General features: G+C 29.7%; 2 protein-coding genes across 4 annotated transcripts in view; one reads left to right on the top strand and one right to left on the bottom strand.

Moving 5' to 3' along the window:
- The window catches only part of LOC106683205 (acyl-CoA Delta-9 desaturase), a 12,319-nt gene extending 11,443 nt beyond the window's left edge, over positions 1-876 (bottom strand). The window contains exon 1 of the mRNA XM_014424517.2: positions 728-876. The gene's annotated coding sequence lies outside the window, so the exon portion shown is untranslated. The remainder of the gene's footprint in view (positions 1-727) is intronic.
- A 3,705-nt stretch (positions 877-4,581) lies between these two features.
- na (sodium leak channel non-selective protein na) overlaps positions 4,582-18,174 on the top strand; it is a 21,316-nt gene continuing 7,723 nt past the window's right edge. For 2 of the 3 annotated variants that reach the window (XM_014424485.2, XM_014424488.1), the window contains exons 1-21: positions 4,582-4,989; positions 5,074-5,259; positions 6,136-6,359; positions 6,443-6,571; positions 6,656-6,801; positions 6,887-7,134; positions 8,163-8,384; positions 8,468-8,635; positions 8,713-8,904; positions 8,982-9,119; positions 9,472-9,678; positions 10,402-10,601; positions 10,779-10,901; positions 10,978-11,163; positions 11,365-11,544; positions 11,644-11,896; positions 12,340-12,507; positions 13,311-13,519; positions 13,667-13,787; positions 16,280-16,413; positions 16,495-16,660. In XM_014424485.2, the coding sequence (XP_014279971.1) occupies positions 4,885-4,989; positions 5,074-5,259; positions 6,136-6,359; positions 6,443-6,571; positions 6,656-6,801; positions 6,887-7,134; positions 8,163-8,384; positions 8,468-8,635; positions 8,713-8,904; positions 8,982-9,119; positions 9,472-9,678; positions 10,402-10,601; positions 10,779-10,901; positions 10,978-11,163; positions 11,365-11,544; positions 11,644-11,896; positions 12,340-12,507; positions 13,311-13,519; positions 13,667-13,787; positions 16,280-16,413; positions 16,495-16,660 (3,705 nt within the window). In that variant the 5' untranslated portion in view covers positions 4,582-4,884. The remainder of the gene's footprint in view (positions 4,990-5,073; positions 5,260-6,135; positions 6,360-6,442; positions 6,572-6,655; positions 6,802-6,886; positions 7,135-8,162; positions 8,385-8,467; positions 8,636-8,712; positions 8,905-8,981; positions 9,120-9,471; positions 9,679-10,401; positions 10,602-10,778; positions 10,902-10,977; positions 11,164-11,364; positions 11,545-11,643; positions 11,897-12,339; positions 12,508-13,310; positions 13,520-13,666; positions 13,788-16,279; positions 16,414-16,494; positions 16,661-18,174) is intronic. The other variant, XM_014424487.2, reaches the window with a different exon arrangement.

The following is an 18,174-nucleotide window of genomic DNA, read 5'->3' as shown; positions in this document are numbered from 1 at the left end:
TTTTATACCTATAAGATGAGATGAAAATATATTCAAAACTATGGTAAGACTACAAGAATACACACAATACACTGTACAAATTATTTTATACATGTAGTTTTATTATAGTGAAAATTTGGTCCTCTTGAGAAAATACAATTTTTTCCTTAAAATAATTTCCAAAAAATCTTTACAACTAAATTTGTTGTATCTTGTTTTTAGTCCTGATGAAGCCACATGGAATAGAGTGAAACATATTTATACAATTAATATTTTTTGTACAATTTTATCCTATCTTTTTTAACCACCAATTGGAAAATCTTCCTTCATTATAATTATTAGAATTCAAAATGTACTTACACAAGTATCATTAATTTTCTAGTTTGAAAGAATTTTTAGTTTTAGAGAAAATCTTTGCAGCTTAATAATTTTATTAATTTAAATTTTATGCTGTTAATAATATCGTATTTCGTGGTAGTAAGCAAAAAGATCAGCACACCTGGCATCTAGCCTCTTGCGCTTGAAACCTACGCATGTTAACAAGCAATTACCGAAAAGACATTTCCTGTCTTTCTGACATAATATCAGTAAGACATTACGTATATTATCATTTTGACATAAGTTTCAGAATTATCAAAACGAATAATACTGTCTTAGATGTTTTATAACATAACTTATATTCGCACAAAATACATAATGATTATAAACTTCTTAGGTAAAATTCAAGTTTTCTGAAGCAACTACTTACATTTGGCTTCCTGCGGCTCCAAAGAATGACTAGGATAGGACCCGGGATAATATGCTACAAATCGATTCTCATGATTAACATAAGACAATATCATTTCCCTTACATCAAAGGCCATTGGATGTGTATTTATTAGATATCCATTCAATTTACCTTGTCGTGACAGAAAACTGTGTTGTAATACAATTCCATATTTTTTTTTTTACTTTTATACTTTAAAATTATTTCATTAACAAAGTAACGTGAATAAAAGATAACTTTTTTAATGAATATATTCATTCAGCTATTTATAGACCGTGGAATTAGTCGCGGATTCTTTTTTGACTAGTTCTGCAAAATGCAATAGTGCTTACTGAGCAGAATTACATTCTCTGACAATTTTATTAGGATTTAAAGTTCATTAATGTACTAAATTTGTCATTTATGAAAATTTCATTAATTTTCACGTAACTATCAGTTCCCTCAAGTACGTACATGTTGGCTTGTTCTAACACGAACCAAAACTATCATCAAAATAGCGGACGCATGCCGGTACTGTTTCGACTAATATTAAACAAGCCCAGTTTTCATTATTAGTCTATTCATAAGTATAGATATTACCTCCCGACAGTGTTAGGCAAAATTTGATTGCAACTAACGATTACTTTAGATCGACTAGTAATTTTTATTTCGTACCATTATTTCAAATACAGTGGTTCATCGAGAAGTTGAAATTAGTAATTAAAAATATAATTTCATTTTACCGAACACTTGCTTACTGATCTAACGAAACGCTCATGACAGGACCAGATGCAAAAATTGTCTTTATTTTATTTATTATAAATGAAATAACAATAAGGTCTTCAGAAGGCTCTATATTTCATTTAACTTTCTACTGTTTCGCTACTAAGGTCAATAAGTACAGGTGAAATTGCATTTTTAAGACCCAAATTCTCATATTAACTATAACCTTCTTTTTCAAGTTTTTAACTAACGGCTAAAAAATTAGGGAGTTTTTGCAGATAACATTCTACACAAAATTAAAGTATTTAAAATTCCCTGCAACAATTTATTATATTAGTCCGTTAGTCCACTAGAGAGCGCTATTAGCGCTAAGATTGCAATAGAGCATTAGGAAAAAAGTTAAGACGTTATGGGATGCTATATCCGAATTTTCCAACTTGCTAACTAGCGGCTTAACAACATTCAAAAAATAAAACAGAAAAGCCTAAAAATCATTGCGTTTTTTTTTCGAGGCTCCATATATTTACATCTACCTAAAACATTCAAAAAACTTCATAGCACATCAAATAAAGAAAAGTAATTTCTCTAAAATATTAGCCCTAACAGAAATTCATACTTCTAACAGTTTCTATTAGAAGTACCAATTTCTGTCAGGGCTAATATTTTAGAGAAATTACTTTTCTTTATTTGATGTGCTATGAAGTTTTTTGAATGTTTTAGATAGTTTTAAATAAATGGAGCCTAAAAAAAAAAAACAATGATTTTTAGGTTTTTCTGTTTTGTTTTTTATATGTTGTTAAGCCGCCGTAAGATATAGTATTTCATAAACCAAATGTTTTTGTTAGAACATCAAGAAATCAACATTTTGATAAATATAACTACTACTGCTCCGAAGACTAACGTTATAAACTACTATATAGCACATTCAACAAGCTTTAATTTTAGTATTGACAGACATCTTTATGTCTAAAGGTTCCTGAGATATAGTTCTTCATAAATCAAACATTTTGTCCAAATACTTGGAAATCAACATCTTGTGAATTTATTTTGGCAAATATAATAAAAATTACTATTCCTACGAAGATAAATGTCATAAACTGCCCTTATAGTACATTCAAGTTGCTTTGATTTTAGTTCCTATTGATATCAGTACGCCTAATGGTTCCTGAGATATAATTATCCCAAAATAAATTCAATAACTACAGATTTTTCGTTATGAAATGTAATTTTTTAAAACAGTGTGCATCGGAATCAATTGGACGTACAGAGCTCTATTATTTCTTTTTTTTTTTCATTCTACGTTATATGATGTTATATTAGGTTTTTTAGTGTTGTACACAGTATCAAGATATGGAGCTCCGAATGAAACATGATTTGTTTTTAACGTTTAGATACAGCCACCATTCCCCATAACTATGGTTGGCAGATTTATCAATTTTGACTAGTAACTATAAATAGTTTTCAACAAAGTAATCCAAAATTGGGGTTAAATAACTGTTTTTTATTTCTCCCGGATCTTGGACAATAACCTTTCTCTATTATCAGTAATTGGTCGAAAGTGAAATAAAATTTTGTACGAAAATTTTGCTTGCTTTAATTTGATCTTTATCTTGAGCAAATGCATAGCGTTCGAGTTAAATGCAAAAAACTATTTACGACATTTTGTTTAGTTATTCTATTTACGTTGTGAAATCGCGGATTAGAATACCCTAATTCGTATTCTGTATCCTCACGAACTTCTAAGATCATTAAGAAAAAACTTTTTCCAGAGAACCTCTCCTTGGATCTTCCATGTATGGGCTCTATTATAACTCTCTCTAGTGGCCTCGTAGATTACCCGAAAATAAAATGTAATGCACGCGTATTGTAGGAAATTTTGTCTGTTTTAATTTTATTTGTAATGTTAAATTTCATCCAAAAATTCCTTAGTTTTCTAGTAAATAAAAAATAACCTGAAAAATAGCGTTATAACTAACAGAAATAAGTGAATTTTATTCCTTAATAAAGTAAACATTTTTTTAGAGTGGTTATTTCGTCTTCCTTTTGTTTCCATTAAATTCAGCGGAAAAAATACTCATGAACATACGTCACTAGTAGGAAAACTAATGTTTCATAAAAAATACCCACATTTGTTCTCTATCTCATGATAAATGAAACGTTTTTACAAAGGTTCATCAACGGAGCAAGTAGTTTTTATTAATGTATTTTTCGGTGCTTAATTACCTCTACTAAATGAAGACAGGAATCTTACTGTTTTATCTGTAAACCCATGGATGGCCGTTAAACTGGGAAATTTGAGATTTTAAAGCACTCCAAACTGATAAAATTGTGGTAAAACATTATTTGAAGATGTTTTTTCACTTATAATTACTTATAAACGCATTTTAGAGATGCCAGTTTTTCCGAAAATTTCTAGAAAAAGGACCAATTTCAGAAAATACTTAAGTTGGGAAAGTCTGATCAAAATTTAAGAATTTTCGCCCCCTTCCCTCAATAAGTTGCTACTACGATGCACCTGACTACGCCGTTCCAAATTCCTAGTAATTCCAAATGGCCTAAATACACTCGGCCATTCCAGGCTAAATAAGAATAAGAGTAAAACATCGTTACTTTATCTATCGATACATAATAATATAAATAAACTTGTGGAAACTCTTAGAAAACTTTGTGATACATTAAAGTATCTCTCCTTGTCCGTTAAATATGGGTTTTAATTAATGAGGGTTCCAGCGCATCTATAAATATTTTCAAATCTTTATTAATATTGGAAAAAGGACGGATCTAATTATCACTCACAGCTTCTTCGTCCGAACAGGTTAAACATATTTATTTAATAGGGGTACTATTGTTAAGAATTAGTGTAGAACCAAGCTCTCGGCATCTACTAGGTTGTAACTTTGTTTCAATCTTAACGATTCACTTCTTTCAATGTACAAAAAATTTAGTTTCTGAGAATTACAAATAATAAAGTTAAAACTTAGAAATATGAAATCCCATTTACTTAATTTATTGAATAGTTGATTTAATTACTTTTTAATTTAATAATACCGCGAAATTAGGAAAGTTTTAAAGGATGGTTTATTTCCCTCCCAAACAGTAAAAATCAATATTGAGGAGCAAAGTGGATGCTGTGAGTTCCTACTGTCATGGCACTCTGGGCCTGTCCAATTCAACTTCGTTTATTTTCCTTGCTTTGAGATAAACATTGAAGATCTATGCCAATTACTTTTAGCATATTAACATTCAATGAATATATATTTTTATGTATAGTCCAAGTTTCCATCCATTAATCACCATCAATGTCAGCATTTAGGTTGTGATTGATAACTTATCAACATGTTATGGGAATGTATATAGAATGAAATAGTTTTATTTCATTTAAGTTTATAAATCTTTTTTTTTTTACTGTAGAAAAGTTTTATAATAAATTTTTAATCATGATGCTCGGTAGAAAACAAAGTTTAAAAGGGGATCAGACCCTTGCTGATTATGGTCCAGAAGAATCCCTCAATGAAAGTGCTGATATTGAATGGGTAAATAAGGTAAAGGAAATTCTGAAATAAATTTTGTTTTTACCCCACTGAAATAATGTTTTTAATTTAATCATTGTGTTGTTTTTCCCCTAGAGATGGGTCCGCAGGCTGATGAGATCTTGTGCTCTTGTGAGTCTGGTATCAGTTAGTTTAAACACACCTAAAACATTTGAGAGATTTCCACCTCTTCAATATGTCACATTCTGGTGTGATTTTGTTATTACTTTTTTGTTTACTGCTGAGATGATTGCTAAGATGCACATCCGCGGAATTTTGAGGGTAATATGTATTAAATTTTCAAATTTAAGGTTTAATTTATATTGAATTACCCTTATTTGTTTGGCCAGTTGTTCCTTTTAAGACAAACATAATTCTAAAATTTAGTGTGAATTTTTAAATGTTTAGTGAACAATCTGTCTTCTAGATGATTACATATTTTTATAAACTGTTATTTTATGTTAAATTCTATTAAGGTAATGTGGGGTAAATGTGCACACCATGTTTTATGAGTTTTGACTTTAAATTATTGTAAAATCTTTAATTTTGAAGCTAGATTTTTCATATTTTTTAAAAACCAACCTGAGAGAATTATGTTTTTAATATTTCACTCAAGCCGATATATCATCAACTCAATTTTTATTGAATCGATAATTAAATTTATTCTGCACTCACTCCTTCCTCTAGGGATAAATGCTTACAAAGTGTATTCTGAAATGCTCATTATTCAATCAGTAATAATTTTGGCATAATTGAAAATTAATTTGTTTTTTTCAATGGATTATTTTACTGGTGTAATCGATAGAAAAGTAAAAAGTGTCAGAGATACACATTTTTGTATCTTCAACAACAGCCTGAAAGTGTGATATTGGATATAAATAAAAAAATGTATTGAAAACTTGTTTATACTTAAGCTTTATAAAATCTTGTTGCTTATTTGTGAAATACCAGTGTTTAGAATTATTACTCCCATAAGGGTAGCTCATACGTGTTGAGGATTTAATTAGACAATTGCCTTACCCTTAAAATGCAGTTTGCCTTACTAATTAAATAGTTTTGTAAGATGGTGTTGACTACTTGCATATGATTTATATCTGTAGTTTTATACTAGTTTTATCCTTTATAAATACTTAAATTTACATTTTGTAATGTTTTTAGGGAGAGGTTCCTTATCTGAAAGATCATTGGTGCCAGTTTGATGCGAGCATGGTCTTTTTTCTGTGGGTGTCAGTTATATTGCAAATGTTTGAAGTTTTAGGAATTGTACCTAGATTCAGTTATCTTTCTATCTTAAGAGCACCTCGTCCATTGATAATGATAAGGTTTATTAGAGTATTTCTCAAGTTTTCTATGCCAAAATCAAGAATTAAGCAAATCTTTAAGTAAGAGAATTTCAGTTATTGTACATTCTTTCCATTATAATTTTGTTTCACTATCTAAGTATTTACTTTTCATTTTATTTCAGACGTTCGAGCCAACAAATATACAATGTTACCTTGTTCTTTTTGTTTTTTATGTCTTTATATGGTCTCCTGGGAGTTCAGTTCTTTGGGGAATTAAAAAATCATTGTGTTCTTAATACTACAACTCCTGAGTAATTGTGATAAATGATAATTATTTAGTATATTTGATTATTATATTGAATTTTAATGCTATTTTTGTTTTATCATTTTTATAGCTCAATCACTTTGAACAGTTTAGCGATTCCCGATACCTTTTGTTCAACAGATCCAGATTCAGGCTATCAGTGCCCAGAAGGAATGAAATGTATGAAACTTGAATTAGATCGATATATAATGGGCTTCAATGGTTTTGACGAGTTTGGTAATATTATTAAATTTGTAATTTCAGACCTAATGTTTGCTGGACTTTTAAAAATTGTTATTTTCATTTAACTATTTTATTTTAGCTACCAGTATTTTTACTGTATACCAAGCTGCTTCACAAGAAGGTTGGGTATTCATTATGTACCGAGCGATCGATTCACTTCCTGGTTGGAGAGCAGTATTTTATTTTTCAACCATGATATTTTTTCTTGCTTGGCTTGTAAAAAATGTTTTCATTGCTGTCATTACTGAAACGTTTAATGAAATAAGAGTACAATTTCAGCAAATGTGGGGTACTAGAGGTCACATGACAAATAAATCTGCCTCGCAGGTAAGAATAATTATTACTAAAATTTAAATACTAAATACGGGTATAGTTTGTATTTACCTCTTCCATCACTAATATGGTGGAACTCTAACTTTGTTTTTGAGAATCTGAAATTAGATATTAAATCATGCATGCGAGGAATGGTTTAATAGGATAATAAAGAGAATTATCTTTAATATGACATTCAGAACAAAAAAAAAAATCTTACTTCTTTGTAAATATGATGAAGATAGAACAAAATTAATAATTTATTATGCTGCTAAAAATTAGTAATAGGGGAAAAAAGAAATTTTTAGCCGAATTTACTATATAATAAAACAGGTTTGTGTTCCTCGGCACATTTTTTGAGCTAAAACATTTTGTGGTACCCTTGTTGAGCTGAAAAAAATATTGCCTCAATTATCTCTAGAGCAGTTCAGTTGGTAAGAAAAAAAAAATGTAAAGTAAAGGCTGGAATTCACTGTATATGTGCTATTTTCATTTTAATTTTTTTTTAAAAATGTTTTGAGAAAGTGGCTTTGCTTGCGACACCCCTTCTATATGCTTGGGGTATTTTAGATACCTATATTGATTCCTAACTTAAATAAATAGAAAATTTATGATTTAGTGTAGTGGATACATTATAGCCCCAGGCCTGTGTCCATTGCTTAATTACGCCAATAGAAAATTTATGATTAAGCTTTAATAATTTTAACAATGACTTAAAACATTTGGGAATGGTTCATAAATAAATATTAGGTTAAAAGTTAAATAAATAAATATTATGTTGGGGGAGAGTGGGGAGAAGAAGAAGGAAATGATGTGGGTGATAAAAACTGTCCTTAGGTTGGGACTCCTGACTAATATTTCTATATAATCTGAAAATGTGACTCATAAGTAACTTTGCATCTGTATGTCTCAGCCTAATCATGAATAAAGGTTGCAGTAATCATATGAAATCACAACTGGGTTTTAAAATCAGTTGAATAGATAATGTTATCGTACGTAGTTTAGACTCAAAGGTTTTAGTATTGACTATTATTTATTTTTAGATTTTGACTGGTGACGATATGGGGTGGAAGTTAGTTACATTGGATGAAAATAAATATAGTGGTTTGGCTCCTCCTGTTTGCCAAGCAATTTTGAGAAGTGCATCATTCAGGCTTCTCATGATGGGAATTATTTTAGCTAATGGAATTATCACTGCAACCATGCACTTCAAACATGATGGTAGACCTCGCAATGTATTTTATGAAAACTATTATTATATTGAGGTACTGATTTACTCTATTATTTTATTTTTGCATAAATATGTTATAAGTTATTTATTAACTTGTTTACGTTTTTTCTCTTTCAGGTTGCATTTACAGTTGTCCTTAATTTAGAAGCAATTTTTAAAATTTGGTGCCTTGGCTTTAGGGGTTATTTTAATCAGTCATACCACAAGTTTGAATTACTTCTATCTGTCGGAACAACATTACATGTCATGCCATCATTATATCTTTCTCCTTTGACTTATTTTCAGGTGTTTGCCATGACAGAACTTTTAATGTATAAAGTCTTTAAACCTTATTGTTAACAGTTATTTTAATTTTAAAATAGGTCTTGAGAATATTAAGATTGGTAAAAGCTTCACCAATGCTTGAAGACTTTGTTTACAAGATTTTCGGTCCAGGAAAGAAACTTGGCAGCTTAATAATATTTACTATGTGCTTACTAATCATCTCGTCTAGTATTTCAATGCAGTTGTTTTGTTTCCTGTTTGAGTTTACTAAGTTTGAAAGTTTTCCTGAGGTATTTTGAAAGCATGTATTTTATAATTTCTGTACTTACATTAAGTAATTATACACATGGGTTTTAATATTTTCTAGGCCTTTATGTCAATGTTTCAAATATTGACACAAGAAGCTTGGGTTGAAGTTATGGATGAAACTATGCTTCGTACTAACAAAACACTGGCACCTTTAGTTGCAGTTTACTTCATTCTTTATCACTTGTTTGTTACTCTGGTATGTTTTCATATTGATTTATCTTCATCTTTCATGTTTGTATTTGGTTTTATCTTCCTCAAGCCCATTCTATTGAATTTTTATAAAGATTCAGTTAAACCACTATGTATATGTTAGTCTTGAACCAATTTTTTATTTTACAATTTATTTTACATAAAAAATGCATAAGAATAATTAACAAAATATTATGAAGATGGTTAGGGGTGTGGTTAAAATAGAACAAATATATAGTTGATAACCACTGCCGCACCCCTGACCCTCTTCATAATTTGGAACTATGTGGTAAATTATTTATATTCTTAATTAACAAAATAGCATAAAAGTTAATAAAATTGACAATATTATTTTGCAGATTGTACTCAGCTTGTTTGTAGCAGTTATCCTTGACAATCTTGAACTTGATGAAGATATAAAAAAGTTGAAACAACTAAAATTTAGAGAACAGAGTGCAGAAATAAAAGAAACTCTTCCATTCCGCCTTAGAGTGTTTGAAAAGTTTCCAGATAGTCCTCAGATGACAGTCCTTCACAAAGTTTCTTCTGATTTTATTTTGCCAAAGGTTTAATAGTTTTTAATGGTATTATAACAAATTGGGCATGTTATACTGCCCTCGTGTAGTCCATTTGTTAAAATTTTACACAGAACAAAAAAATGGGAAGTTTTAAGAAAAGATTATTTTTTTTCTCAACAACTATGGTATTGATAAAGAGGTTGTATGAGCAAGTATTAGAGGTTTTGTATTGTCACACCCTTTGAATTTTTAAACTAGTGGGTTTAAGGATAATGATTACTTCAAAATAGTTGGAATCCTTCATAACAGATCTTTTTAAATCTTGCTTATACTTCAAATGTTCTTATTAACTATCAAATAAATTTAGAGTCATAAAGATAGTTTAATAAAGGATAAAAAATATGGATTTCATTGTAAAAGCATTTATTATTTTATTATTATTATTAAAGCATTTATACATTTTTATTTAAATAAAACAGTTTTCTTCAGAAAATATTTTGTCAGAATGTCTTGAATTCAAATGAGTCCTAGATTGATCTCCCTTTTTGAAAACCATATTGTTGGGGTAAAATTAAACTATTGACAATAGGCTGTATCTTGTTTAATACTAAGGCTTTGAAAACTTTAGCTATTATAGGTTAAATACAAATAGGTCTATAGTTTTTTTGGTATAACAGGCCTCAAATATTTTTGCCTAATAATATCAATTATTAATTTATTATAATTAAATGATACTATTAATTATTAATTTCTAACTCATCTTAATTCTAGGTCCGTGAAAGTTTTATGAGACAGTTCGTTCTTGAAAGACCAAAGGATGATGAAAATGAAAATTTAAAGAAAATATGTGAATTATATGAATCAAAGGTGGTTTATAGGAAGCAAAGATCTGTCAAACTTCTTAGTAATATACATAAAGTTCGATATGGCAGTTCAGAACTTAAGAAAGCTGCCATCGGGAATATAATAAAGTAATTATCAGTGTTAACTAATTATTAATTATCAGAAAATATTTTAAAATACATGTGTAATTAATATATACTATACAACCTCCCTATAAAAAATATTTAATATTATCACAAAGTACATTAAATTTTATGCCTTTATTAGTTTTCATTCTTAAGTATGTTTATGATTGTTTCCTCTAGTGATTCAAATAATCAACGATTAATGCTTGGAGATTCTGCAGTAATTCCAGTACCAGGAAAAGGAGCTCTCCATTCGCAGGGCACCATCAGCAGCGCAAAACAGTTAAGACTTGACCAAAAGAAGTAATTTTAATCAATATGAAAGATGATTATATCTGGAAAGAATTTTATTTAAATTAATTGAACTTTTATGAAACAGTTGCTTAAACCGGTCTATAAGACGCAGTGTTAGGAGTGGCTCTATCAAATTAAAACAAACTTACGAACATTTGATGGAAAATGGAGATATAGGAGCGATGAACCGCATGAGCTCTTCTAGAAATAGGCCTCATGACCTGGATATAAAACTGTTACAAGCAAAAAGGCAACAAGCTGAAATGAGAAGGTTTGAAATTTTTGATTTATTTTGTTGCACAACTGATTTCCTATATTTTAGGTAATTAATTTTTAATGTTGTAATATTTTTACTCTATTTCTTCCTATAAGGTATATTCCTAGCAACAGCCAATTATTTTGAGTCTATTTCTTCTACTTATTTATTTTTTTGTATTAATAAAAAAACATTATTAAACTGCCTGTCTTTTAGAAATCAAAGAGAAGAAGACCTACGTGAAAACCATCCGCTTTTTGATACTCCATTATTTATTGTACCACGAGAAAGCAGATTTCGAAAGGCTTGTCAAATGCTTGTTTATGCTAGATACGATGCTAGACTTCGTGATCCATTGACAGGAAAAGAAAGAAAAGTTAATTACAAAAGATTGCAGTATGACAATTAATTTATTCTGTCTCATTATTTATGTCCAATGTTTATTTCTAAATATTTTATATTAATATCTTCTTCGACCATAATCTTGCTTTGCAGTAATTTTTTAAGTCTGGTGACATACTTGGACTGGGTTATGATATGGGTAACGACTTTATCTTGCATATCTATGATGTTTGAAACACCGACGTACAGGGTCATGAGCACTCCTATCCTTCAAATTGCTGAATATGTTTTTGTTATATTTATGACGCTTGAACTGACTTTGAAAATCCTGGCTGATGGAATTTTCTTTACTCCTAAAGCATACATGAAGGATGTGGCATCTATTTTAGATGTTTTTATATTCGTGGTAAGTATAAATGAATAATATATATATAATGATCTTGTGATGTAGTTCTTATTTTCAAACAAACAATTATATTATTTCATATGCTTAGAAGTATTTTTTTATTAATATGCTCTTACTGAAAGTTATTCTGATAGGCAGGTATAGTCTTTGAGTATTTAACCAGGGACCATAATTTAAAACTATTTAATTTTATTCCTGTCATAACTTTAGGTGTGAATAATATTCTATAGGTATATTAAATAATATATGACTTCATTACCATTTCGTAACAGGTCCATCACTTTGGTGCTTTTGATCAAGTATAGCCTATTTATGTATATATACGATACATTGTCAAATTAAATTACAAACTAGTGAATTATTGGATACCATCTATGTGCATCTCTTGCAGTTTCTTTTGACTAATCATTATTATTCTATCCTTTTTTTTTTTTTTTTTTTAGACAAGTTTAGTTTTTTTGTGTTGGATGCCAGAAAATGTGCCTCCTAATTCAGGAGCTCAGCTTTTAATGATTTTGCGGTGTGTTAGACCATTGCGTATATTTACTTTAGTACCACATATGAGGAAGGTAGTAGACGAACTGTGTCGAGGTTTCAAAGAAATCCTTTTGGTAAGTTTATATTTATATGAATATTTTCATGTACATATATGTTAAGATAGTGAAATTTTAATACATAATACAATTATGTTTGGTAAACTTATGAAATCTAAAAGGGTTTGGCTCAAAATTTCAGGTTTTATTATTAAAAAAATACTCGCTGATTTCCTATACCTCTTAGAGTCAGTTATCTATCAACTCTTATTTGTTAAAATGAAGAAAACTGCAAAAATCATTTATGACTTCTATTTTTTTTGCATAGAATGACTACAATTTAACAACATTTTTTAAAAATTATTTTTATATGCTTATAAAACCTAAAATGTTTTGACTAATTTTCTTATTTTTTTACTTTAGGTAGTATATATAATCAATTGATGACATGAGTGGATGGATGAGTTATTTTTCAAATATTTGAATCTAGGAATTTACTTTAATATTTACTTATTTATATTTCAGACTGGAAAACTTAATTTTTAACTTCTTTAATCTATCACTATTCAGTTTATTGGTTAGTTTTTAATATTTAGAAAAATTGAACAGAATTCTGTTTAGAATGGAGTAATTAAAATATTCTTCACAGAAAAAATCTCAATTTTTCCTGAAATGTCACATAACACCTTTGTTCACTTATGTTTTTTAATTATCCAATAATATATTATAATTTTTGTATTTTCCAAGTAAATAAAAATTAATTCTGTCTATATTTCCAATATCTTATAGTATTCTTCAGATTCATATTAATTGTAAATAATTGTTAACGAAAATATGTATAGCCACTTAATTATTCTTACTCCATTATTACTATTTTACAGGTATCAATACTTCTGATTGTTCTAATGTTTGTCTTTGCAAGCTATGGTGTTCAGCTATTTGGCGGTCGATTAGCTAGATGCAATGATCCGAACATAACTCGGAGAGAAGACTGTGTGGGGACGTTTGAGAGAAAAGTTTTTGTTACAAAAATGAAAATCTCTCTCGGCCCAGAAGAAGATCATCCTGCAATGCTAGTTCCTAGGGTGTGGTATGATTATCCCTTTTTAAATATTTGATGGTTTTAGAAGAAATTATTTTAGAGCTGATTCATGATCAAATGATCATAAAATGATTTTATAAAATAATTGTCTTTATTTCCTATTAAAATTGTTTAATATCATATTTGTTATATCAGGGCAAATCCAAGGAGATTTAACTTTGACAATATTGGTTATGCTATGTTGGCATTGTTTGAAGTTCTTTCTTTCAAGGGTTGGCTAGACGTTAGGGATATCCTCATCAAAGCCCTTGGGCCTGTAAGTTAAGAAGGGTTTCTTTATTTTCATTGTAGCACTTTCTAACCCAAGTAATATCCATTGACACCTTGACCGTGGTTGACGACACATTATCGTCAAGCCGTGATGGCTTGGAATTATGTATGATGATAAGCTATTATGAAGAGAGGTTTAGTGGCTTTCTTTTCTTTAAAACTTTTCTAGCCTAAATTGGGAGTGGTCGGGAAAGCTCTAGCACCTCCCTTTCACTTTGGATTGTCCCGAATCGTGTTTAGTACTGTCTTAGTGAGGGCCATCTGTGGCTCAGGTGGTTGAGACACAGGTGTTTGCCACCTGAGTACTATGGTGGCGCCGGTTAGACTTTTTTCATTTCTGTCACAGTCCCATGGTGATCTGGAAGGGGGTCATAAAAAAAAAAAAAAAAAGACTGTCCTAGCTTCCACCAGCTATGATCGTTCTGGAATCTGCTATCTTTAAGGATTTTTGAACTTCCTTCCTTAAAATTTATTTTACTATCAAATTTATTTTTTGAAGTATATACATTTATTTATTTCTGTATTCCTTTATTTTACACACTTCCTATAACATTTTTATATTATTTTGGATTATTCCACATTGACTGAATGTTTAAACTTTTTGGCTAAATATTACATTTTATATGTTATATAATGCTTACTTAGATTAAAAGAAGAGAAAAGCACCTGTGGTCAAGGTGTTAAATGGTTAATTTTGAATAAGTTTAATTCCTGAGTGAGCATGTAAAGAGAAGAGCTCTATAGCATGAATTTTGAAGTAGTATCAAATCCTAAACTGATTGTTACCTTTGCTGTATGAAATTACTTGTGCTCGATGTATAAATTAATGTTGTATGTTGATGGTTTTATTTGACATTGTCAAAAGATTTAGACATGGAAGCTTTTGGCTACATTTTATTTTGTGGTGAAATTTTGACATAAATTGATGTTTTAACATTTAAAAGATAAAATATTGATATAAATTGATGTTTTTAACAGTTCAAACATTTAGGGTGGGTATATATTTTATAAAAATCTAGTATTTGATGAATGATTAACCATTTTAACACAATTACACAGTATAACTAAGTGTTTATTCTTGGTGTTATAGTGGATATTGTTCTTGCCTAGCATCATTCTTAAAAAATATACATGTTGGATTTGTTGTGATTATCTCTTCCTTATCCTTTATTGGTGATACTTTATTTTTCCACATTTTATGGCATTTCTCCACCTTCCTGTATTTGTAGGTCATCATATTATTTCCTTGATGCCATTCTATTGATATGATGTGTATTTTGTCCATTTGTTGAAGTATCATTGTTACAAGGAATATTTTAACAATTTTGTCTATTAACTCTTTTTACTGCTGAAAGTCTGAAATTGAATTTTAATACTTATTTTATGATTATAATAAAATTTAAAAAAGTAAATTCAACCTCTGGTGGAAACTGAACCGAATTTCTTTCGTCTTTTATTCTCATCACATATCAGGATGCCACAATATATGAAGTTTCTGGTTTATTCTCTTTCCATATTATTTTTTTCCACTATCTACACATCAGGATCTTTACATTTTGGATAACATCTTTAATGCTATTGGAAATAAATGCTGATTATTTAAAATTATTAATTATAAAATTACCTGAGTATACAATTAAGACTGCTCTGTTAATTAGGACCAGCTAAGTTAGTCTTGTGCAGTTGCAAAAAACTGGTGGCTTGACTTCATGATCCTTCTGGATGTTTCTTTGAACATATTATTTTGAATACTTACAATGCTTCTGAGATAATTTATTCATTTTTTAGAGAGTTTATGAACAAATTTGGACACGTTCTCCCATCTCATTCATTGAAAATGATAACACTAGAAGGTCTATGAACAGTATCTTACTACAAAAAAAGTCTGCTGATTAAAAAATTAGGGGACAAACTTGCTCAAAATGCCATTAAATCAATTTTAGTTAAAATGTGACATCAAATTTTTTTTTATTTAGTTACTCCCTAATTCTATAATTTTTTCATGACTGCCTTGATATATTTACTTTGATGAAGTTCTGATTGCATGATTAAATGAATAAAAATATTTACGATATGTCGACGAAAGCATGTTTCAAACTTATTGAAATTATTTATTATGTGTTGTAGTTTATGAATAATTAAAAACAGTTTAATGAAATGCATCATGTAAAAATATTCTTCTTTTTAGTGGTTTAATTTTTTTTTTTCATTTTCATTCTATTTTAATTTGTATTATTATGATATTGAAAGCATGTCTTGACTGATTAGGCTGTTGTGAGCTTGTGGAGAAGATGCTAAACTGTGATCCAAGCATGTTCCCTGCTACAGATCCGTTCAGTGTATTGCCAAATCTCTGTTTGAATTCGTAGGTATAACTTAATGTAACCTGTATGATCTTCTTTGTTAATTTTTTTTCTTATTATTATCTTTTTTTTGTAATTTCTCTAAAGTTTCTATCATCCATTAATGTATGTTTAGATTCATGCTATATACATTCACATTTATATATTCCTTGGGTGTATGATTGGCCTAACACTATTTGTTGGTGTTGTAATTGCTAATTATTCAGAAAACAAGGGAACTGCTCTTCTGACAGTTGATCAGAGAAGATGGTAAATAGGATTAGATATTTTGCCAAATATTTGTCTTCCCCTTGAATATTATGTATTGATTTAAAATGTTTTATTGATCAGGTGTGACTTGAAGAAAAGATTGAAAATTGCTCAACCTCTTCACCTTCCACCAAGACCTGATGGCAAAAGATTCCGAGCCTTTATTTATGATATAACTCAGAACATATATTTTAAGAGATTCATTGCTGGTATGGTGTTGATCAACAGCAGTCTCCTCTGTGTTTCGGTATGTTGAACTTATCACTAATTTATTATTCAGTTTACTATATTATTAGATATATTATAGATATCAGCATTTTTATAATTGTTCTGTCTGTGCTATAATTATCTTTTAACCAGGTGGACCAATTTTGTTACTTTGTTTTTTAGTTTTCCAAAATCAGGATTTCTTATTTGCATTTCATTATTACCAGAACAGCCTGGTGGGGCTTATATGATTATTATTACAATTTGATATTCTTTTCCCAGTTCATAATGTGGAGTTTAATTTTCATGCAAAAGACACCCCTAAATATTCACATTGTTATAATTATTGAATAATTGTGAATAATAAAAATCAATTTTAAAAAAAAAATAACCATAATTATGTAATAGAAGACTGAAAGAAAAAAAATTACAAACAAAACTACTATTTTTTTCGGTTGGCTCTACAGACCTTGTAGATCTTTGGCCGTCCGAACCAGCCTTCTCCACGTCTGCCTGTCTTGGACTGCTGCTTTCCAGTTTGCAGCATGTAGCTCTTTGGCATCTTTGTTGATTCTGTCCACCAATCTGGTTGTTGACCTCCCACGTGGTCTCTTGCCAACTATACTGTCATTTATTGTTGTGTAGAGGTGTCTTGATGAATTGCTTTGAGCCACGTTCCCCGCCAATCTTGATCTCCTTGCCTTCATATCATGAGATATTGACTGACCAGACTCTGCTAGCAGTTCGCAGTTAGTTCTTCTCCTCCATGCATTAAAGTTCTGATCCCAAATTGATTCTGTAATTCTACATAGGACTTTCCTTTCATATCTCTTGATTCTGTTTTCTAGGGTAGGTACCCTCAGAAATGAGCCTTAACTGGTGTTAGAACCCAGGTCTCGCAGCCATTTACCTGAGCTGGTTTTATCATGACATTGTATGCTCTTGGCTTAAGATTTTTCAGGATTTAAGTATTCCTGACAGAGGATAACACTTATGCGTTGGCCTATCTCAGTCATTTGATCATTTATTGAGATTATTTTGGAGCCGAGGTATTCGAAACTGTGTACTTTCGGAAACAATTTGCCATCCACGCAGACAATGTCCTTAGGATGGATTTTTCTGCTTACAATCATATACTTTGTTTTATCTTCACTTACTTAAAAGCTGATTTCCTACTAATATTTATAATTATATTATTTATATATAATAAAAATTATATATATTTATAGATTATATTTTGTTTTAACTAATATTTATAGAGCTACAATTAGGATCCTTAATCACTCTGTACCAAATCAGACAGCCTAAGGGCAATAGCTGAAAATGTGTCTATATAGACCACAGGGCTCAAACAATTTTGATGTAACTTGCTTAAAGCCTGAAAATTTCTTAAAGCATATTCCAGGCAAGAAGTAGGGAAAAAGGTCTTGATGAAAAGTAAATTTTATTTGTGTTTAACTAAAAAAAAAAAATTCTATGTGATCATTTCAAAGATACCTAAATTCTCTCTCTCTATCTCTCTCTCTCTCTCTCTCTCTCTCTCTCTCTCTCTAT

Source organism: Halyomorpha halys, unplaced genomic scaffold (assembly GCF_000696795.3).
Source record: "Halyomorpha halys isolate HHAL.00 unplaced genomic scaffold, Hhal_1.1 Scaffold472.1, whole genome shotgun sequence".
Lineage (NCBI taxonomy): Eukaryota > Metazoa > Arthropoda > Insecta > Hemiptera > Pentatomidae > Halyomorpha > Halyomorpha halys.
The sequence above is the reverse complement of the archived record's forward strand: the minus strand, read 5'-3'. Positions and strand labels throughout refer to the sequence as shown.